Source organism: Callorhinus ursinus, unplaced genomic scaffold (genome assembly GCF_003265705.2).
Source record: "Callorhinus ursinus isolate GAN/ISIS: 27379988/994484 unplaced genomic scaffold, GSC_fseal_2.0 scaffold18, whole genome shotgun sequence".
NCBI lineage: Eukaryota > Metazoa > Chordata > Mammalia > Carnivora > Otariidae > Callorhinus > Callorhinus ursinus.
Window position 1 is genome coordinate 5553585 of NW_027397080.1, and position 21691 is coordinate 5575275.

At 42.7% G+C, this 21691-nt stretch overlaps 1 protein-coding gene and 1 pseudogene across 4 annotated transcripts; one reads left to right on the forward strand and one right to left on the reverse strand.

Moving 5' to 3' along the window:
* Nucleotides 1-233: 233 nt before the first annotated feature.
* LOC112811666 (adenylyl cyclase-associated protein 1-like) lies at nt 234-2710 on the forward strand (annotated as a pseudogene).
* Nucleotides 2711-6798: 4088 nt separating this feature from the next.
* ZFP69 (ZFP69 zinc finger protein) lies at nt 6799-20697 on the reverse strand. Of its 4 annotated transcripts, none has more exons than XM_073902818.1 (6): nt 20079-20697; nt 18823-18864; nt 16992-17077; nt 12322-12448; nt 11936-12034; nt 6799-8078 (listed from the first exon to the last, which is right to left on the reverse strand). In XM_073902818.1, exons 4-6 carry the CDS (start codon nt 12353-12355, stop codon nt 6946-6948), a joined length of 1266 nt encoding a protein of 421 aa, XP_073758919.1. In that variant the 5' UTR covers nt 12356-12448; nt 16992-17077; nt 18823-18864; nt 20079-20697; the 3' UTR covers nt 6799-6945. The 4 variants fall into 4 exon arrangements, with proteins under 4 accessions (XP_073758919.1, XP_025711668.1, XP_025711667.1 ...); XM_025855883.2 differs by having other exon boundaries at nt 11936-12031; nt 18387-18864; XM_025855882.2 differs by having other exon boundaries at nt 18387-18864.
* Between the last annotated feature and the right edge of the window lie 994 nt (nt 20698-21691).

The window sequence follows — 21691 nt, forward strand, 5'->3', positions numbered from 1 at the left end:
ACCTACAGTAGCAAGGATAAGAAAAGGAAGTAAAGCAAGCAACAACTTGAAGCAAATTGAAGTCATGCACTATTGTATGACTATTGCTTCATGTTAACCCCATGGTCTTACACACTGATTCCAGAGTAATATTATAACCCCATGTTGTCAGTCTTTGATTTTAAAAATCCTGTAAGATAAGGCCTCTTTATTTAGTAAATTCAGCCAAAAATTCAAGTGTTCATCTGAGAAGGCATAAAGTGTGTATAGTATTCCCTGATGATGTGACACAAATTTAATCTGGGAGGATAAGTAGGAGCTAACTGAACAAAGAAATTAGGCAGAACAAAGAAAAACAGCACAAATGAGGACCAGAAACCATGCAATATATTGAATGGAATATTTACAGGACTATAACATCTTTATGAGTGGAGCAAAGTCTGCTTGAGGGGAAATTTGGGAGCTACTTCCGGAAAAATAGGTAATGCTGTATGCCAAGTGTTCTGTATTAAGAAGAATACAGAAGATGAAGTTTATCTTCAAGTTATGAGAACCCATTGAGGGGTTTTAAGCAATGTGATTCAATTAGATTAAGTTTGATTAAATATGTGTTTTGGAATGATCACTCTAGCAGCAGTGGGGAGGACAGAAAAATGAGTCCAAGTCTGGAGGGGAGGCAGAACTCTGAGCAGGTGATACATTATGGCTGACATGCAAAATCTGGTAGAAAGATTGGACAGGGCAGTGGGCCGCCTGGAGGCAGTATCCCATGCCTCTGACATGCACTGTGGGTCTGGAGACAGTGCTCCGAAAGCAGGAGCCACCCCAGATGTGCAGGTATTTGACTCGCTGCTTGCCGGTCCTGTGGCAGAGTACCTGCAGATCAGTAAAGATTGGGGGAGATGTATAGAAACATGCAGGGATGGTCCACACAGGTCTGAAGTTGGAGCAAGCTCTCTTGGTTACAGCTTCTCAGTGCCAGGAGCCAGCAGGCTTAATAAGCTTTCTGGTTTGTTGGCACCCATCTCAGAGCAGATCCAAGAAGTGGTAACCTTCAGGGAGATCTGAGGCAGCAAGTTGTTCAATCACCTGTCAGCTGTCAGCAAAAGTATCCAGGCCCTGGGTTGAGTGGCTGTGGCTCCCAAGCCTGGTCCCTATGTGAAAGGAATGAATGATGCTGCCATGTTTTATACAAACCTAGTCCTCGAGTACAAAGATGTTGATGAGAAGCATGCAGACTGTGTCAAAGCTTACTTGAGTATATGCACAGAGCTACAGGCTTACATTAAGTTCTGTCCCACTGGACTGGCCTGGACCAAAACGGGGCCTGTGGCAGAACTAAGTGGATTGCCATCTGGCCCTTCTGCTGGATCAGGTCCCCCACCACCGCAACAGACCCTCCCCATAGAAGTCCCCACCATTCAGGCTCAGATGAGTCTGCTTCCCACTCAGCACTGTTTGCACAGATTAATCAGGGGGAGAGCATAACACATGTCCTTAAACATGTATCTGATGACATGAAGACTCACAAGAACCCTGCCCTGAAGGCTCAGAGTGGTCCAGTATGAAGTGGCCCCAAACCATTCTCTGCACCTAAACCAGGAGTCAGCCCATCCACCAAACCAACCACAAAGAAGGAGCCAGCTGTATTTGAACTGGAGGTAAAGAAGTGGAGAGTGGGGGGTACTTGGGTGGCTCAGTCAGTTGAGCGTCTGCCTTCAGCTCAGGTCGTGATCCCAGGGTCATGGGATCGAGTCCCACATCAGGCTCCCTGCTCCGCGGGGAGCCTGCCTCTCCCTCTGCCTGTCTCTGTCTCTCATGAATAAATAAATAAAATCTTTAAAAAAAAAAAGTGGAGAGTGGAAAATCAGGAGAATGTTTCCAGCCTGGTGATTGATGACACAGAGCTGAAACAGGTGGCTTATATATACAAGTGTGTGAATATGACATTGCAAATCAAGGGCAAAATTAACTCCATTACAGTAGATAACTAAGAAACTTGGTCTGGTGTTTGATGACATGGTAGGCATTATGGAGATAATCAATAGTAGGGATGTCAAAGTTCAGGTAATGGGTAAAGTGCCAACCATTTTCATCAACAAAACAGATGGCTGCCACATGCCAAGCAAGAATTCCCTGGATTGCAAGATAGTTACTGCCAAACTTTCTCTTTTAAAAGATTTTATTTATTTGAGAGAGAGAAAGAATGAGAAGGGAATTGGGGGAGGGGGGAGGGAGAGCCAGACTCCCCGCTGAGCAGGGAGCCTGACTCTGGGCTCAATCCCCGGACCCCTGGGATCATGACCTGAGCCGAAGGCAGATGCTTAACTGACTGAGCCACCCAGGCACCCCAGTGCCAAATCTTCTAAGATGAATTTCCTCATTCCTGCAGAAGGCAGTGACTCTAATAAATTCCCAGGCCCTGAGCAGTTCAAGACCCTATGGCATGGGCAGAAGTTGGTCACCCACAGTGATGAAATTGCTGGATAAGCGAAGTGCCACTGGGTCCTTTGCCCTCTCCCTCACACCATGGGATAAATCTGTATCAAGACGGTTCTTTTCTAGATTTCCTCTACCTTTCTGCTCTTAAACTGCTTCTCTGCTGTGAGAAGCACTGCCTTCACTGAAATATACCTAGATTTGGGGCGGGAGAGCAGGTCAGTTGATCTTTTCCCTATCGGCTCAACCACACCGCCAGTCCATTCTTAAGGAACCGCACACTAGGACTGGTGTGTTTAAGCTTTCAGCCTTTGTGGGCTATTTGACCAACAAACAGCCTTTTGGGAAGAATGAAGCAGACCCCAAGGATTAACAGATCAGAATGTTCACACAAGTTCATCTTTTTCTAACAATGAGCATGAAGTTAGCAGAGGCTGGTGTGATTCTAGCTGATTCTTCTAACCAAACTAGTTTTTCACTGACAAGTGAGGCAGGGGTTGCACTGGACCAAAGGCTGAAGCTTGGCCAGCTAGCATTCCAAGCAAAATTGTTTCCCGTAAGTGTTCCTTTTATTGTGCATTCTGTCCTGGGTCTGCTTGAACCTGAGAGTAGGTTCTCCTGTGTGAGCTGCTGCGGCAGTGCCCCGCACCCAGGCCAGTTTAAGGAGTCTTGGCCCCTTTCTTTCACTGGGATCCCTGCCCAGCACCTTCCTATAGAGACGACTTAAACAAGAAAAGAAAAGAAAAACAAGAAAAGGAAAACACCATTCCAAGGAATCTGGAATTCCTTCCTCCTTCCATGCTAGATGCCTGTCCTCCACCTTCACTGCCTCCGCTGCCCCGTCATGCTCAACTGCTTTTGGTTTCTGTCTGGGCACCTGAACAAAGGACGAAAATCTCCACCGTAGCCTGGTTTTAGGTCTTATGTAAGAATCTTGCACAGCACTGCTAAGGTAAATTACAGTTTTTCTCTCTAGGACACTTACCAAAATATGCAACTTTTTTGGTGGGAAGAGATTGTCCTGTGTCTTTGACCCATTTCCCGAGGCCTGTGGAAATAAATCTTTATGTACTTAAAATTATACAGAAAATAGAACCAATTAATAACAAACTTAAAAAAAAAGATGAGTCCAGATTATAGAAAAACCAGTTGGAACCCTATTTAAGCAGTTAGGATGTGCTAACAGCCTAATTAAAGAACTGACAATGGGAATGGAGAGGAAGATAGTGAAGACATCCCAAATGGAGTATATCGGACTTAGTGACTGAGGGAGGTGATAGATGAGAAGCGGAGGAAGTTTAAACTGGAGAATTGGATAGAGGGTGGTACCACTCCCTGGATTGAGGGTACAGATTTCATTGAAAAGATTATGAGTTGAGTTTTGGACATACTTTGAGGTGACTATGGGATATCCAAATGGAGATATTCAGTAGGATGTTGACTATAATGTTCTGGAGTTCAGGAGAGATTCCTAAGGTAGAGATGTAGATTTAAAAAGTGTTGAGATGTTAAAAAATCAGACAAAATGTGTAGCTTGAGAAAAGACCATGCCTAAGGACATAGCCCTGGGGAAGAGCATTTATTTTTTAAAAAGATTTTATTTATTTGACAAAGAGAGACACAGCAAGAGAGGGAACACAAGCAGGGGGAGTGGGAGAGGGAGATGGCTTCCCGCGGAGCAGGAAGCCCGATGCGGGGCTTGATCCCAGGACCCTGGGATCTTGACCTGAGCCTAAGGCAGACGCTTAACGACTGAGCCCCCGAGGCGCCCCGGGAAGAGCATTTATGTGATCAGCAGAGGAAGTGCCTGTAAGATAACCAGAAAGAAGGAACAGGTGGAAATAGGCAAAACCAATGGATAGGCTCTAAAGTTATTAAGACCTCCTGAAGCAATAGCAGATCTAAGAAATAAAACTAAGAATGGCAAAGAACAGCTTTGTGTAGCCATTAAGGGCAGGTGTTTGGAAAGCTAAGCCAAACCTGGAGAAAAAATGCTCGAAAATACAACTCAAGGACATGAATAATTAAGGGGGACTCTGTTTCTTCATCTATAAAGTGAGGTGTTTTTTTTTTTAAGATTTTATTTGTCAGAGAGAGAAAGCACAAGCAGGGGGAGTGGCAGGCAGAGGGAGAAGCAAGGTGTCCGATGAGCAAGGAGCTTAATGCAGCACTCAATCCAAGTACCCGGGGATCATGACCTGAGCCGAAGGCAGACACTTAACTGACTGAGCCACCCAGGTGTCCCTAAAGTGAGTTCTAATTAAGTGAATTCCTAGACCCTGTCCAGTTCTAAAATTCTGATCCTATGAGCTGTTGTCAAAAAGTGAGTTAGGATCTGGAATTCTATGAACAGTAACGCTTTCTGCTCTCTTGCCCCTCCAGACACCCCCCACCCAATTCACACCATCCACATGGTTCCCACAGAAGTTCTCTGCCTACCTAGAGGTGGGCACCTGACCTGGCAGGGCCAATAAGAGATCTTCCCTAGGATTTTAAGATAGGAAGTAAGAAAGAGAAGACAGTATCTTTTTTCTGGGTGATGGAAACAATATATATAAAATCTGGAGCTGATGGTAACTGTGATTTGCTACAAGGTGTTAAAAAAAAAAACATAAAAAACACAGGTGAAAGATGGAGAGAAAGCTGCCTGCGTTTTCTCAAGTGTTTCAGGTGCTAGTTCCAGTCTGCTGTTAGAATGTGTTGCAGCCCATGAATTACAGGATACCCCAATATCCCTCTAATAACACCCCCACTTTGAGACTTAAATTGCCCCCAAATGATTTGTGTTATTTGACCAGAGTCTCAACTAATCTACTGAGCTTAGTCAGAGCCCACACGGGAAAGAGGAAAATGGGAGATGGAACTCTAAAGTAGCACCAGCTACAATGGAGGATCTAGGTGCCAGGCTTTGGTTTATAACTGGAGTAGTGGCTGTGGGATGGAAATCGGGAAATCCATTACCATTTTACAGAATCACTAAAACTGTAATAAATGTTTACCAGATTGAAAAATGAACATGTACAAAACCATGTGGTCCTAGTCTTGGTGCCCAGCTTTCACAACATAAGCAATGTTAATTAATGCTCTCATTCATTCATTAATGCTTATTAGAAAGTCACACCCTACCTCTTTTCTGTCTTCCTCAGAGTGGTCCTCTGTTAACTGTGTTAACTGTAACTTGCTAACATAACCATCCTGTAAAAGGCTGTGTGGTTGATCATCCATGGGACACCCTGCCATCTAAGTACCCTGACTCAATTGTCAGTGTTCCTCCATTCCATCAGACGGGCTGCAGCCAAAATTTTACTTGCTAAGTGTATTGGTCTCCTTAAAGGGACTCTCATTGATCAGGCAGCTCTAGCCTCAGAAGTCAGGGACTGGAGCAGTTGGTGGAGAAAGAGTTTCTCCTTCTCCAGCTGAGATTTTGGTGGGCTTGGCTGCTGTTCAGGAAGATGCAGATTCCTCTCTGGCTCCAGGAATGGCAAGCACCCCTCTTCCTGGGGATGCAGCTCAGCTGGTACCTCTATGCTAAGTTACTGAGACAAACAGTGATGACTGAAAGGGCAGTTGGTCCAGGACATGCTTCAGCATCAGGCAGCTCCTACAGTTCTCTATCTTGCTGATAGGAAAATAAGTTGGTCCAACCTCTCTATGAAGGCCAGTTTGGCAGTATCCATCATAAAAATGCACATTCCCTCTAGTTAAGAGATTCCAGTTCTTGGAATTTACCCTACATATATACTTACATGTGAGAGAAGTTAAAAAAAAATGTTAAGACTATTCATTGCAACAAAAGACTGGAAATCCAAAAGTCCATCCACAGTGAACTAGCTAAACAAAGTACAAACCACAGGATATTATGCAGCTGTAAAAAACAATTAGTAGGCACTTTACGAATATGGAATGATCTTCATGATATATGGTTAAGTAATAAAAGTAATGTGCAGATGTGTTTACAAAGGAGGCTGCCATTTTTGCTTAAAAACTCTGTGTTTGTATTCTCTTGGATACAAACAGAAAAATCTCTGGAAGGGCGCATAAAGTGGTTGCCTCTATAAAAAATTTGGTGGTGGGGGGTAATGTAGGAAAAGGATTTTTCACTTATACAACTATGCCTTTTGAGACTTACACCATTTTTAAGTTTCCCCATTAAAAAAAATAATAATAAAAGTTTACTTAAAAAATAGGGGTGGTGATATTTTTGACAGTTCTTCCCAATTGTTAGTCTATAAATGAGTGAATGCCCACGGAGAATAACTAATCCACCATGAAATCAGAAAGGTAACAATTATGTGTGCACTTTCCATTATGCTGAATTTAATTTGAAGGACCATCCTTTATTCTTGACTGAGTACTTTGTACGGAGGTGTTAGTGGATAGTAGTTATCAATGCACTGTTTATTTACATATTGGGCAAGATTAAAAGCTGGCATCGTGATATCAATTCCTCAAATTTAAAATCCTGGAATTTAAAAACAAATCACTGATCTAGAGCTGGCTTTTGTTCTCGTGTTGAATAATCTACTTTCACATATTATTCTGAAAGGCATTCCTCCTGTGTATCTCATGGTGTCGACTAAGTGACGAATTATAGCTGAAGGCTTTTCCGCATTCATTACATTCATAAGGTTTTTCTCCAGTGTGGTGTCTCTGATGTTTCTTAAAGGATGAATCATGCCGGTAGGCTTTTCCACAGCGGTTGCATTCATATGCTTTCACTCCTGTATGAACAGTTTTATGGTTGCTAAGGTGTATCCTCTGCCTAAAGGCTTTCCCACATTCCTTACATTTGTAGGGTCTCTCCCCAGTATGGATCCTCTGGTGATGTGTTAGATATGCTCTGTGACTAAAGGTTTTACAACACGCAGTGCATGCATAGGGCTTCTCCCCAGTGTGAATTCTTATATGTTCACTAAGGTGTCTAATTTGTCGGAAGGTTTTCCCACATTCATTGCACGTAAAGGGTTTCTCCCCAGAATGAGTTCTCAGATGTTGGATCAAGCTAATGTTCTGGCTGAAAGCTTTCTGACATTTATCGCATACGTAGGGTTTCTCTCCAGTGTGAGTTCTGTGATGCTGATTAAGAGATGAGCGATGTCTGAAGGCTTTGCCACATTCTTCACATTCAAAGGGTTTCTCGCCGGTATGGATCCTCTGGTGTGTAGTCAGGGATGCGCTTTGACTAAAGGCCCTTCCACATTCCTTACACCTGAAAGGCTTTTCACCAGTATGAATTCTCATGTGTTCAGTGAGATGAATGGGTTGTTTGAAGTTTTTTTCACATATATTACATTCATAGGTTTTTGTTCTTATGTAACTTGGATGATTAATCAAGTCTAATTTGTATTTGCTCCTCTTTCTAGATGTATCACATTTATGGTGCCTCTGCTCTATAACAACATTTGAACTGACAATATTTTCCCCAAATTTGTTAGTTTCTTGGCCACTCTTCTTGTGGGTCAGGATGGCTTGTCTTACATCTTTCCCATGGGTTTCCTGGTGCCTTTCTAAGTCACCATCATATTTAGAGACTTTTCTCAGTGTGGAATAAATGACATCATCTCTCAGGAACCCTTCCATCATAATGCCATGATATAACTGTTCCTGTAAAATGTCATTCTTTGCAGTTGATCCATTGGTTTCTGTTTTATTCTTCAAGTCTGAAAGAAATGGAAAAATGCAAATAACTCATATCCATTATGCTTTAAAAAATCAATTACTGTAATGAGTAAGACAAATTTAGATAACTATACATATCTAGAAATTTAGATAACATACATATAAAGTACGAGATTTTGATTAGAGTTGACCCTTGAACAACATGGGGGTTGGGATGCCAACCCCAACACAGTAAAAAATCCATGTATAACTTTTGACTCCCCCCAGAACTTAACTACTAATAGCCTACTGTTGCCTAGAAGCCTTACTGATAAGTCAATTAACACATTTTTTATGTTATATGTATCATATACTAGAGGCTTACAATAAAGAGAAAATGTTAAATTATAAGGAAGAAAAAATACATTTATAGTGCTGTAAAAAATCCACATATAAGTGGACCCATGCAGTGCAAACCAGTGTTGTTCAAGGGTCAACTGCACAATTAAATATGGTTGTGCAACCACGGGGGAGGTAATGGGAAGTTAAGAAACAGTTAAATAAAGAAAATGTGTGATTTTATATAGAGAGTAAAATTTGAGCACTTTAGACCTGTTCTAATACTAAATAATTAAATTTCAGAGCTATGTCTTATGAATATGTTTTTAATTGACAACCACTTTTGGAAAACAATATCAGAAAGATAAAAAGATGTCCTTCTCCCCACACCAGCAGCAGGAGGAGATGCTCGTTCAAAAAATAAGGTCTGAACTAAGAACTTTCATAAAAACATTAAGCTTTTATTGAAACTTATATTAATATTTACATTGTTCTATTTTCTGTGGTTATTAGTCTGTCCCTAGAAAGGAGACTTGTAAGAAACCCAGACTATGTTGCTATTATTGCTATGTTCTATGAAAATATCTTTTACCTTTTTTGAGGGGGAAGGGGAGTGACAGAGGAATAGGGAGAGAGAATCTTAAGATTGCTCCACGCCCAGCAGGGCGCAATCTCACAACACTGAGATCATGACCTAAGCCAAAATCAAGAGTCGAACACTTAACTGACTGAACCACCCAGGTGCCCCAGAAAATATCTTTTATCCTTTAAAATTCTGACTGGCTTTTTTACTTGATAATTTGTTGTACCCATTACCAGTATTTCAACTGACACATCTGTATCCTGAAAGGTATAACTTCCTGTAAGATTTTTTGTTCAGCACAAAAGGATCATTAGTACTTACAAATTCTTAATGAGTAAAGGCAGTAATAGTGTCTATGCTCTGTAGGCTTCTGATTCCAGTCCTGAATATGGGAGGGGGAAGAGAAGAGGACAGGGAAAGAGAGAAGAAGCCACCATCTATGTCCCCTTCCCAATTCAGTATCCAGGCCTGAAGAAGAACCAAACTTTTGAAGAAAAGATTTAACTTTGAATGAAGTTGAGATTTTTTGTTATTGCACTAAACATTTTACTAAAATCAGACTGTTCTTATTATTTAAAGGGACTGACTGGACCATCTAGATGAAAATCATGGTAGCTTTTATTATTTTCATTATTTTAAGTTGAAAAAGAGAAAACCCAAGAGAATATATAAACAAATTATTGGAATTAATGGAGTGAAACAAGGTGGCTAGCTATAAGATCAATATATAAAATCAAATGTGCTATTACACACCAACAACAAACAGAAAACATAATTTAAAAATATATACTACTGGGGCGCCTGGGTGGCTCAGTTGGTTACGCATCTGCCTTCGGCTCAGGTCATGATCCCAGGGTTCTGGGATCAAGCCCCACATCGGGCTCCCTGCTCAGCGGACAGCCTGCTTCTACCTCTCCCTCTGCCTGCCACTTTGCCTACTTGTGCTCTACCTCTCTGTCAAATAAATAAAATCTTAAAAACACACACACACACACACACAGTATCTACAATAGCAAAATATAAGGTCTTCAAGATGAACCTAAAAGGGGATGTAATATGAAGAAGACCTTTATAGGGAAAATTCTGAAACTTTATTTTTAAAAAAGTTAGGAAATACCAATAAATGGAGCAATATACCATGTTTCTGGAATAATAAAACTCAGTATCATAATATTAATTCCCCCCAAAGTTGATCTATAAATCCAATTCTATTCCAATCAAAATACCACCAGAGTATTCGCGCACACGCACATGTGTATATGTGTGTGGGTGTGAAATTTGATGCGCTCATTTGTATGGAAAAAGCAGGAGGCTAAGAATAACCAGGACAATTTTGAAGAACAAAGTGGAAGAACTACCTCTACCAGATATGCACCTCACTATGAAACACAGTAATTAACTTGCCATTAGAGTAGGGCTAGAAATTCCAAGTGAATTAACTCTAAATATGAAAAGCCAAATCTTAAAAATATAAGATAATATATATTACATCAGTTTTTCTATAAATCAAGAAAAAAGATAATAATAGAGCAATTGGCAAAGGATATAAACAATTTACATAAGAGAACTCTGGATGGTCGATAAACATGAAAAGTATGCTCCTCTTGCTAGTAATCAGGAAAATGAAAGAAACAAGATACCAAATTCACCCACAAATTTACAATAATTTTATTTTTTTATTTTCAATTTATTTATTTTTAAAGATTTTATTTCTTTATTTGAGGGGTAGGGACAGAGGGAGAGAAAGAATCTGGAGCAGACTCCACACTGAGCATGGAGCCTAAGATGGGGCTTGATCCCACGACCCTGAGATCCTGACCTGAGTTGAAATAAAGAGTCGGATTCTCAACTGACTGAGCCACCCAGGCGCCCCTACGATAATTTTAAAGTTTGACAAGGCCAAGTGTTGACAAAGATGCTGAGCTCTGGATACTCTTACGGCTTGCTGATGGGAGGACAAATTGGTGCAACCGCTTTGTAGAGCAAGTTGGTAATCTCCAGCAAAATGAAGGTGCATATACACCATGACCCAACAATTTTGCTTCCACCAAACATCTCGAAATACTTGCATATGTACACAGGAAGATACTGCATCTTGGTAACCCCCAACCTTAGAAACAATATAAATGTATATTAATAGGAAAATGGATAAATTGTGGTTTATTAATTCAATGGAAATAAAACAACTAGAACATAGATTTCAACCATGTTGAATGAGAAAAGCAAGTAGAAGTATATACACCATTTATTTAAATAAGAACATGCAAAACAATACTATATATTGTTTCGCGATATACACATGTAATCAAAGTATGAAGACATTGTGAAAATGACAATATTTAAACTCTGAAAAGCTGGTTATTTCAAAAAGTAGGAGGGTAACAGCAGGGCTTCAACTCTTTCTTTTCTTACTCTAGTTGGAAGCTACACAGAAGTTTGTTTTAATGTTCTCTATGCCTTACTGAACACCTAAAATATTTCATAATAAAGCAAAATTTAAGGAGATGGTTAAAGACCATTGAATTTGTGGTAATTTCTCTTGCAAGAATTTTCACATAGTTGTTACAAAAAATACAACAGATACATGAGTTTAAAAGAGACTGAGAATCAAAGCTGAAATTGTAAAATGGAAGTTAGCAAAAAGTGGAAATAGAATGGAAGAGAGAAAATTAAAGATCTGTCAAATGCAGTGAGAGTCCTGAAAAGAGATGTGTTTTCTGTGAGGAGAGACCATGTACAACTGACTGCTTAGAGAAAGGAGCTTTCAATTCGGAGTTCAGCATACTGAAGAAAAGAGGGAAAGTCAAGTTTAACCTTAATGAAGACAAAATTCCTTCCCTCCAACTGTGAAGAGACTTTTGCAAGCTCAGGTGAAGGAAAGGGGTGACGGAGGGAAGGGTTAAGTCAGGTTTAGTGCATGCCCTGTCCAGGGGCTGGGGGGAAGACTTCGGGGACTCTGGCCTACATATTAAAATGTACTACCTGTCTTGGTCTCACCTGAACTGGGATCTCCTGGGCCTTCTTTCTCTGTCATCCATGGTTCTTGTCCTTTCTCCAACTGGGATATCACACTAGGTTTGGAAAGTTGGTATCCTGCTTATAAAGTAAAAAAAAAAAAGCATGAATGGTTACGCTGAGTTCTAAGAACTATCCCCAGAAGAATTTCGTTCTAGTCCTCTGATATTCAGGGTCTCTGAAGATGGAAAGGGGCACCACAGAATGTCTTTCTATTCTAGCTTTACTAAGTAAAGCTGTTCCCCCAAGGAATAAGACATCTCTAATACAAAACCCAAGGTCAAGCTCCAGATAACATTTAATAATTTAGAAATAAGGACTCTCCTATAATGGGCAGGTTTCCTGGATGAATGTTTTGCCATCCTTACCCACTGAGACCAGGTTCCCATAGTTCTCCAGCATCACCTCCCGGTATAGATTCCGGTGAGCAGGGGCCAGCTGCCCCCACTCCTCCTGGGTGAAGTCCACAGATATGTCCTTGAAGGTCAACAGTCCCTAGAATATTGAATATATTACTTTTCAGACAGAGACCACCTCCATCAAGGTCCAAGGAGTTCTGACAGAATTCTAAGTTCTGAGAGATTCTAAACTAGTTTTACTGGGAACCTCCTCTGGATGTGTTTAAAAATCCTTTACAGATTATCATAAATAAATATTTGGAAAAACAGATGGTCATATGTGCCTTAGAAAAAAATTAAGCAGGATAAGGGAAGAACATGGAGAACACAGTGAGGGGAGAGAAGGATCTTTTATGCAGGGTGGTAGGGGAAGGCCTTTCTAAAAAGGTGGTATTTGATCAGAGACATGAATTCAGTGAGGGAGAGCGATGTGGAAATCTGAGGGGAGAGCATTCCAGGCAGGTACAAAGGACCTAAAGCGAGAGCATCTTTGGCTTGTCTGAGGAACAGGAGAATGAACAGCATCACTGGTGAAGGGTGGCAAAGGAAGGAGTAGGAGATGAGATTACAGAGGCTGGGGGTAGGGGCGGAAGGCTTTCAGCACTTATTGTCAAGCAACCAATGCATTCCTGCTGAGCTTAAATTCTGGGGTCCCACTGGAGTTTAATGCAAAGATGAACAAAACTGCCTGGAACTGTGGTCTAACCCCAACCTAGCTCAAATACTCGAAGAGCTAAAAAAGATCAGTGCTCCCGCCCCTCCAGCTATGGTGGCATGGGCTTTTGTGGTTGGGTTAATCAGAAATGAACCGAATCAAATAAAAGCTGTATCTCAGCCAGAGCTCAGCCACGGCTCTAGGGGGAATATGAATAATCAGTCCCTCACCTTAACCACCAGACAGAGGAAAAGGCTTAGTCACCTGGAAATAAACAGAGCTAAACAAACAAACTATATTTCATCCCCCACTGTTCTTTAATACCCAGTATCTGAACTACTATATAAAACTGTTACACATGTAAAAGAGAAGGAAATCCGATCTATAAAGAAGAAAATAAAAATCAATAGAAGCAAACCCATAGGTGACCAAGTCATTGGAATTAGCAAACAAGAAGTTTAAAGCAAGTATTAAAATATATGTTAAAAAATTTACAATAAAGTATGGATAGAGGGGCACCTGGGTGGCTCAGTCGGTTAAGCATCCAACTCTTGATTTCATCTCAGGTCATGAGATCAAGCCCCACGTCAGGCTCTGTGCTGGGCGTGGAGCCTGCTTGAGAGAGTCTCTCTCTCTCTCTCCCTTTCCCTCTGCCCCCTGCTCACTCTCTCATTCAAAAAAAAAAAAAAAAGAAAGAAAGAAAGAAAAGGACAGACTAGGTGAAAACATGGGGTAATTGAGGAAGAGAAAGAATGCTAAAGAACTAAAAGAAAATTCTACAAATGAGAAATACAATACCGAAAAAATCCACTGAACGGACTTAGTGGCAGATTGAACCCTGACAAAGACGAGATCCGTGAAACTTAAGAGAGGTCAATATATATTATTCAAACTGAAGCACCAGGAGGAAAAAAAAAATAACCCAGGATAATACCAAGTGGTTTAATATACATGTATTTAGAATATCAGGAGATAAAAGAATGGGCAGAAAAAAATAAGAAATAAAGGCTGAAAATTTTCCAAATTTGGAAAAAAAAAAATCAAGCCACAGATCCAAGAAGCTCAGCAAATCTCAAAAAGAATAAATTCAAAGAAAATCATCCCTGGGAACATTGTACTAAAACTGCTGAAAAGCAAAGACAAAAGGGAAGATCATGACAGTAGCCAGAAGAAGGTAGGAAAGGAGGAACAGAAACACAAGAAAAGTTGGTATAAACAAACAGAAAGATATGTCACCTAGAGGGAGAGAATAGTAACAGCTGACTTCTCACTCGAAACAGTACAAGCTAAAGCATCGTGGAACACTTTTAAGTGTTTAAAAGAAAAAAGTCACCCTAGAGTTCTATATCCAGCAAAAGATTCTCAAGTCGGAAGACAACAGAAAGACATCTTAAGATCAGCAAAAGCTGTGAGAATCCGTCAGAACAGCCACACTACAAGAAATGCTAAACAACATTCTTCTGGGTGAAGGGAAATGATGCTAGTTAGAAATCTGGAACTGAAAGAAGGAATGAAGAGGGCCTGCATTGGTAATTATGTAGATGGATATGAAGACTTGGGTTTTTTTTTTCCTTTTAATTTTTTTTAAAAGATTTTATCTATTTATTTGAGAGAGAGAGCAAGTATGTGTGGGCATGAGTTGGGGGAGGGGCAGAGGGAAACGGAGAAGCAGATTCCCTGCAGAGCAAGGAGCCCAACATGGGGCTCAATCCCAGGATCCTGGGTCCATGACCTGAGCTGACGGCAAATGCTTAACTGACTGAGCCACCCAGGCACCCCTCCTTTTCTTAATTTCTTAAAAACAATTTACTATTAAAAATAAAAATAAGAGGGGAGTATGCTCTCAATGGGGAGCCTACTTGAGATGCTCTCTCCCCCTCTGCCCCTCCCCCTGCGCACTCACATGTGCACAGTCTCTCTCTCTAAAATAAATAAATACATCTTTTTTAAAAAGAAAAAAATAAAAGTAAGAAAATGTACTGTGGGGCTTATAACATATAAAGTGAAATGTATAACAATATACAAAGAATGGGAAAGAAGAAACGGAAATATGAGGCTTTCATACCATATGTGAAACAGTGTAATATTAATTCAACTGTGATGTTAAAAACCTGTATTGTAATGGCCAGAACAACCACTAAAAGCAAATCAAACAAATATAGCTAAAAGGCCATCAGAGGACATAAAGTGGAATACTAAAAAACTATGCAATCCAAGAGGAAGCAGAAGAGGATCAAAGAAACAAAGATGGGTGAACAGCAAACAAAGAACAAGAATACACACTTAAATCCCACTGTATCAGTGAGTATGGTAACTGTAAATGCACGAAACAAGCAAGACATGGCTATATGTAAGGTCACACTTTAAATATAAAGACACAGATAAGGTTAAAAGCAAAAGAACTGAAAAAGCTATGCCACACAAACTATAACTAAAAGAACACTGGAGGAACTACAGTAAATCAGACAAAGCGGACTTAGGAGAAGGAATATTACTAGCCATAAAGAAGAGACATCTCATAAACTGTCAGTTCATCAAGAAGGCAACAATCCTACGCATTAATGCATCTGATAACAGAACTTAAAATAAAGCAGAGTTGACAGAACTAAAGGGAGATATAGATGAAACCACAATATAGATTTTAACACTCCTTTCTCAGTAATTGATACAAGTGGACAAAAATGTATCAAAGATTCAGATTTGAACAACCTATCAGCCAACATAAACTAACAAGACATTTATAGACCACTATACCTACCAACCGCAGAATATAAATTCTTTTTAAAACTTTTTATTTTGAGATAATTATAGATTCCCATACAGTTGTAAGAAAAAACACAGAGATCCCATGTACTCTCTACCGGGAACAAAGCAAAGTTTTGACTGCAAAGGGGCATGAGGGAATTTTCTGAGATGGTGGAAATGGTCTATATTTGGTTACAGGGTGTATATATATGCCAAAATAGAACTATACACTTTCTTAAGTGTATTTTCCTATATTTAAATTGTACCTCAATTTTTAAAAAATTTAATCTTTTCCTAGCACTAAGAATCCCATCAGTTTTTGATAAATGTCAAGAGGCGAGGAATTCCAGATAGTGGAATGTAGAGATAACTCTTTAAATAATTAGACTATTATAACTTCTTCCTTATTGCTGAGAGTAACTTTGAAATGCATTTCAATCCTAGAAGGAATAAGCATCTGAATCAGCTTAGGAAAGTGGCATTGTAAACAGCTAGAAAAAACTGCCCCGATCACCAAGCAAATAAAGACAAGAGATAAACTCAAATTCTGTACAATCTAACTTCAGAACCCAAGTTCTTTTCACTTAAAACTCTGTGTCATCGAATAACAGCTCATCTTTAATAGTCTTCCTTTCTCACTCATTCTACAATTTTCCTCCTGTTTCTCCTATGCTTCCAGGCAGCAGTGAGGACAGCCCATGAAAACTGCCCATCCCGTCTAATGTGTGTGCTGTGTGGCCAGACCATTTCTTCCCCATTCACTTCTTCAGTTGCAGTTTGACCTCTGCTCCCAATACTATACTAACGGTCACTGCAGGAAGTTCACCAGTGATATGTGTTCAGCACTTAAGAATGTCAGGACCTTCTTCTCCCTTAACAAAATTTGTTCTGAGTATAAAATACTCAAAAAAAAAATTGATGTACATCTTAGACTCCAAGTGGTTATGTGTTTGTTTTTAGGGGCTAGAATTCTATCACTCATTTTGCTTTCTCTACGGAAATCAGCACAGCGTTAAATCTAGATGTTGGTCACAAACAAGAGTTAATAGGAGGGAGGCCACCATGAGTAGGGGAATGGCCACCACTGCAGCCCAGGCTTCTGTATAAGAGCAGCTTGCACTGAGCTCTCTATGTTGAACCTGGTAGCCCCAACACCGCCCCACACTAAAAGAAAAAAAAAAAAAGTTAAAGCCTTAAAAACCAAACAGCATGTCAAGAAAATGAAAGGAAACCAACCCACCTGGGATTCTGCTGCTGGGGACCCAGACGTGACTTCATCCTTCAAACTTTCTTCCTGGGTCTCATCAACATCCTGAGAGAGCCGCACTAAAGAAGAGAAAGAATTATGAGGTTTGCATTTCCCCAAATCTCCCAAACAGAAAAACTGCCTGAAGATCTACTGAACATGGCTTTTCTCTCAAAACATTCAGAGAGGGACACTTAGAGCAACTCAGAGCAGTCGGAGCCTCCTTAATGAGGAGGGTCTGCAGTGCGTTGCTTTGGGCATTAACACTTCCCAATGGTCAACGCTGGTCCAAAAGCACAGATCTAGGCCACTCCTCTGTTCAAAGGTTTCTGACAAGAAAGAAAAATCCAAATGCTTCGGTGCTCTACAACTCGCCTGAAGCATCCTTTCCCAGCATTCGTTTCTGCTATCCACCATCCTTTATCCATCCTACACACACACTGACCACATTCTTAGCCCTCAGTTAGACCATGATATTCCCCATATTCCCCATTTCTGAACCACTCTTCAAGGCACTCATTTCTGTACCCTTTCCCCAAATCTTCTACAAAAAACTTAGACATCTTTCAAGGCCCAATTCAATGCTATCTGCTTTGTGAAAATATGTCCAATAAATACAATCAGAAGAATGTTTCCTGTCTCGTCTTCAAAAAGAAGTTTACCATAGCATTTTCTTAAGCTACCTTCTATTATTTTGATCTGGATATGTGTCTATCTCCATCAATTAATAATAAGCATGGGAGATCATCATTCATTTTTCAATCGGTCAAGATGCTTAGCAAGGTCCCTGCCTGACACAGCTAGAAGAGATAGCAGCTGGACCTGAAGTGTTAAAGGTATGAGCTAAGAGACCTCGTGAGACACACATATTCCTCTGTCTTTTATCTGTCCCGAACAGACCACCAGATAATGTGTAAACCTGGACATGTTTCCCACTGACCGCCTGTAAATTGAGAGTCATCAAGCACGTCATTCCTTCTTCTCCAAAGAAAAGAATGGTTCCTTTTGAAAAACACTGGCTTTGGGCCAAAATGACCAAAACTTATGAAGGAAGACCTTGGGAGGGCTTTAGGGAGTGGAAACCTTTGACCTCACTGTCTGTGAATCCCGTATACTTGGGAGCCACTGGTGGGGAACACTGTTCTGTGCTGTACCTGAGGACTGGAGACAGGAGCAGCATGTGCAGATGGCACAAGGAGTCCATGCTGAGAGCCTAACATTTCCTCTCATCACTAACCCCTTCCCAAAAGCCATAAGCACGAACCCCAAAGACCTGCTTCCCCCCAATTTTCTCCCCAAGAGCCCACATCAGTGAAGTGTGTACCTATCTTTTCACACACAGATTGAGAATTCTTCTTTCCCCATTCCCCTCCATCAGCCTATTCTCACCTTCTCCTTCAAACATCTTAGTCACGTCCTCCCACAGGGGCGCCCCCTCCTTGGCCTTCTTTGGATGGCGCAACTTCACCCAGGTGCTGGCCTCCGTGGGTAGGGTGATCAGGAGCTGCTGAAGCATGACGATGCCCACCCAACTGGGCTTGTCCACTTCTGGTGAGGAAAACTGCCAGAACCTCTACTGAGAGGCTTCACAGGTGTGTCGTCTCCTCTGAGCACAATCTCCTGCCCTCAGGATTTTGGTGTGTCCCTGTGGTACCAGAAGCTGGGGGCTCCTAGAGGTTGATATGACTTTAACTCTGAAAAACTGACTTCTCTCTTAAATTAAGTACTGCCCCTTTAGGAGGCAGCCAGTTGAGTAGGTTTGAGTGCATGCCTCTATATTCTTCTAGAGGAGCAAAAGGCAGAAGAGGGATCCAGAAGCACTCACCACACAGCCAGAACTCCAGAACTTGCAGAAATATATTTTAAACTGCAAAAGATCCAAAAACAAAGATTTGGCATCAATGTGGGAATAAGTATAATCAATGTTCTTGGATGTGGTTGTCTCCCAGTTCCATACGCACATACACAAACAGCCAAAGATATACAGACAAGCATAGACGCTGCCTTGACGTCCCTCCTTGTAAGGTGCAAGCATCTTTTGCCTGGATACAGGCTTTGGAGTTAAGAGGGCAAGCTTTGAAATCAGACAACTTGGGTTAGAATCCTGACACTTGTACTTAAAAGCTCTAAGGCACGGCGCCTGGGTGGCTCAGTTGGTTAAGCATCTGCCTTCCGCTCAGGTCATGATCCCGGAATCCCGGGATCGGATCGAGTCCCACATTGGGCTCCCTGCTGAGCGGGGAGTCTGCTTCTCCCTCTGACCCTCCCCCCTCTCATGCTCTCTCACTCTCTCAAATAAATAAAAATCTTTAAATAAATAAATAAAAGCTCTAAGGCACTTCAACTCTCTGAGCTTCAGTTTCTTCATCTATAAAATGGGGATAAAATTATACTTTATAGGGCTGTAATATTAATTGAAACAATGTCAGGCATACAGAAAACCCTTAATATAACTATAAAGTTTTGTTATAATGCTGCATCACAGCATTAGCTTTTAAGCTACTTTTTTAAAAAAGTAGAGATCTAAATTTAAAGTTCAAGTGTCATAAGTGATGGAATAATCACACAGCTGCATTTTCACATGACCAAACGCGCCAGACACATCCCCACCCACGCACATGCCCAGCAGCTGGCAAGTCCTTTTAACCTGTTAAGATGCCTCCTGATTTCAGAAATGTTAAAACTGGGGGAGGGGTATGTGTTCAGATGGAGGAAATAACACTACTCTGAGTATCATGAGGACTACTGCAGAACTGTTTGTAACAGGAAAATCTGGAAACAACTCAAATCTATCATCTCAACCAACTGCCCCCGCCCCCGCCATCTGAGCAGGTGCCTCCGCAGCGACCAGGTCCAGCACATCTGCGGCCCCGCGCACAGTCCGAGTTCCGTGCAAAGGGAGCTGGCTCAACTTTCTGAAGTTTGTGAGGAAGGGTACGTAGCTTACGGGCTCCCCTCCACCCCGGCCCCGCCAACCCGGCCCCAAGCTGCGCCCGATGCACAGAAAGGAGCTGCATCCTGCAGGCTGGGGCTATTTGGAAATATCCTGCCCCGAATACATAAAAGTAAACGCCTAGTTACCAAAGTGGGGAAACTTTCGACGCATCATTTGGAAGCTGGCCCTCCTCACTGCTCCCAGCCGTGCCTCCCCGGGACAGAGGCTGCAGACCCGCGAAGCCTCACCAGCTCGGCCCTGGACGCTGCGGGGATCAGGGACGCGGCCGCAAAAGCGCTCGCTCCCGAGGCTTTCGGCGCCACAGGGTGTCTCTTCAGAGGACCGGGAGGTAGGAGATTTTGTTCTTCCCCAGCTTTCGTAGACCACATGCCCCCGCTCACCGACGATTCTCCAAAACACGCCCCACGTTCCCGCTTCCTTCGGGAGCCCGCGGGACCTCGGCCTCCGCCCCTGACGCGGGGCTTCTCCCGGCTCCCCGTGGAGCCGGCCTAAGGCCCGCCGCCGCACGGCATCACGCCGCCGCCCTCCCTGGCGGCCTTCCGCGGCCGCGCGCCGGGGAGGGGGTCTCCGCGGGCCGCAGTGGGAGGGCTGCCCCGACCCCGCTTCCCGCAGACGCAGGCGAGGATACACCTCGCGGGCTGTCGCTCTGACGCCGGGCCGGCGCCGGCGGCCGGCTCCGCCCGCCGCCCCGCCTCGTGGGCCGCAGCCCCGGGTCGCCCGGCACCTCCGTCCTCCCGCCGCGCCCCGCCGTCGCCCGTGGCGCCGGTCGCGCCCGCGCCGCCCCGTTCCCGGTTCGGCCACCCCACGCGACCGCGCAGCCAGCCGCCCGGCGCGCGCGTCTTCCGGCGGCTCCGCACGCCCCGCTGCGGGCTCCGCCCACGAGGGGACGCCCCGAGCCCGCCCTCTCCCGGGAAGCCGGCGCGCCCGAAAACCCGGCGCGGGAGCGGCGGAGCGCGCCGAGGGCGCCCAGACCTAGGGGCAGCGGTCAGTCTGCCCGCCGTGGGCGGGGCTAGGCGGCAGCCGGAGGGACCACGTGGCCCGCCAGCTCTTCCGGTGGGGGAATCCCTTCTTTGTCATCCTGTCATTCATTCGTTCAGCAACTGTCTTGAGTGCCTACAATCGGTCCCGCATTGTTACAGGCTCTTGAGCATTATAGCAGTTATCAAAATGGTCCCTGCTCTCTTGGTTCTTAATTCGTGAGGAATTAAATAATGTTAAACAAATTCAACCCAGTACAGTTGAAGATCTAATTGGCTTTATTGATTCATGAATGGGGTAGCATCCCATCTAGCAAGTAGAGGGGAGCGCTAGGGAGTTGTATAAAATAGAAGGTTTTTATAGGAGGGGGGCGAGGAAGTTGCTAGCAAAGGAAAAGAAAGGATTGTTCCAGGTAAGGTCACCTTCTCTTAAGGGTTAGCGCTGGGGGTCTGATTAGGTGGATTACCTCATTTACCTTTGGGGGATGGAGAGGGCCCATGTGACATATTAGCTTAGTGGTGCCAGATCACAAAATTCCTGGTTGACTTGTTAGAGACTGCATTTCTGGGGGTGGCTGGAATTGTAATTAGCTTAGCTATTAAGCCCCAGTTTAATGATTTGGCCTAGGTGGCCCCATTTTGAGCCTGTGGTTTTCTTTTTAAGGATAAAAAATAGAGAAATTAGTAACACCCCAGATGATGGTAAGCGTTATGAGGGAACGGCGTGTGGAAATGGGATAATGAAGACTTTCTCTTTCTGA

Bases quoted from the DNA above. Each gene is read 5' to 3' on its own strand.
- ZFP69 (XM_025855882.2), bottom strand. From the start codon at position 18,513: ATGCTTCAGCAGCTCCTGATCACCCTACCCACGGAGGCCAGCACCTGG. The intron at 12,035-12,321 runs GTAAGGATGGCA...TTACTTTATAAG, and splicing joins TGGGAACCTGGTCTCAGTGG to CAGGATACCAACTTTCCAAA. The intron at 8,079-11,935 runs GTGAGACCAAGA...CATTTCTTTCAG, and splicing joins CCCAGGAGATCCCAGTTCAG to ACTTGAAGAATAAAACAGAA.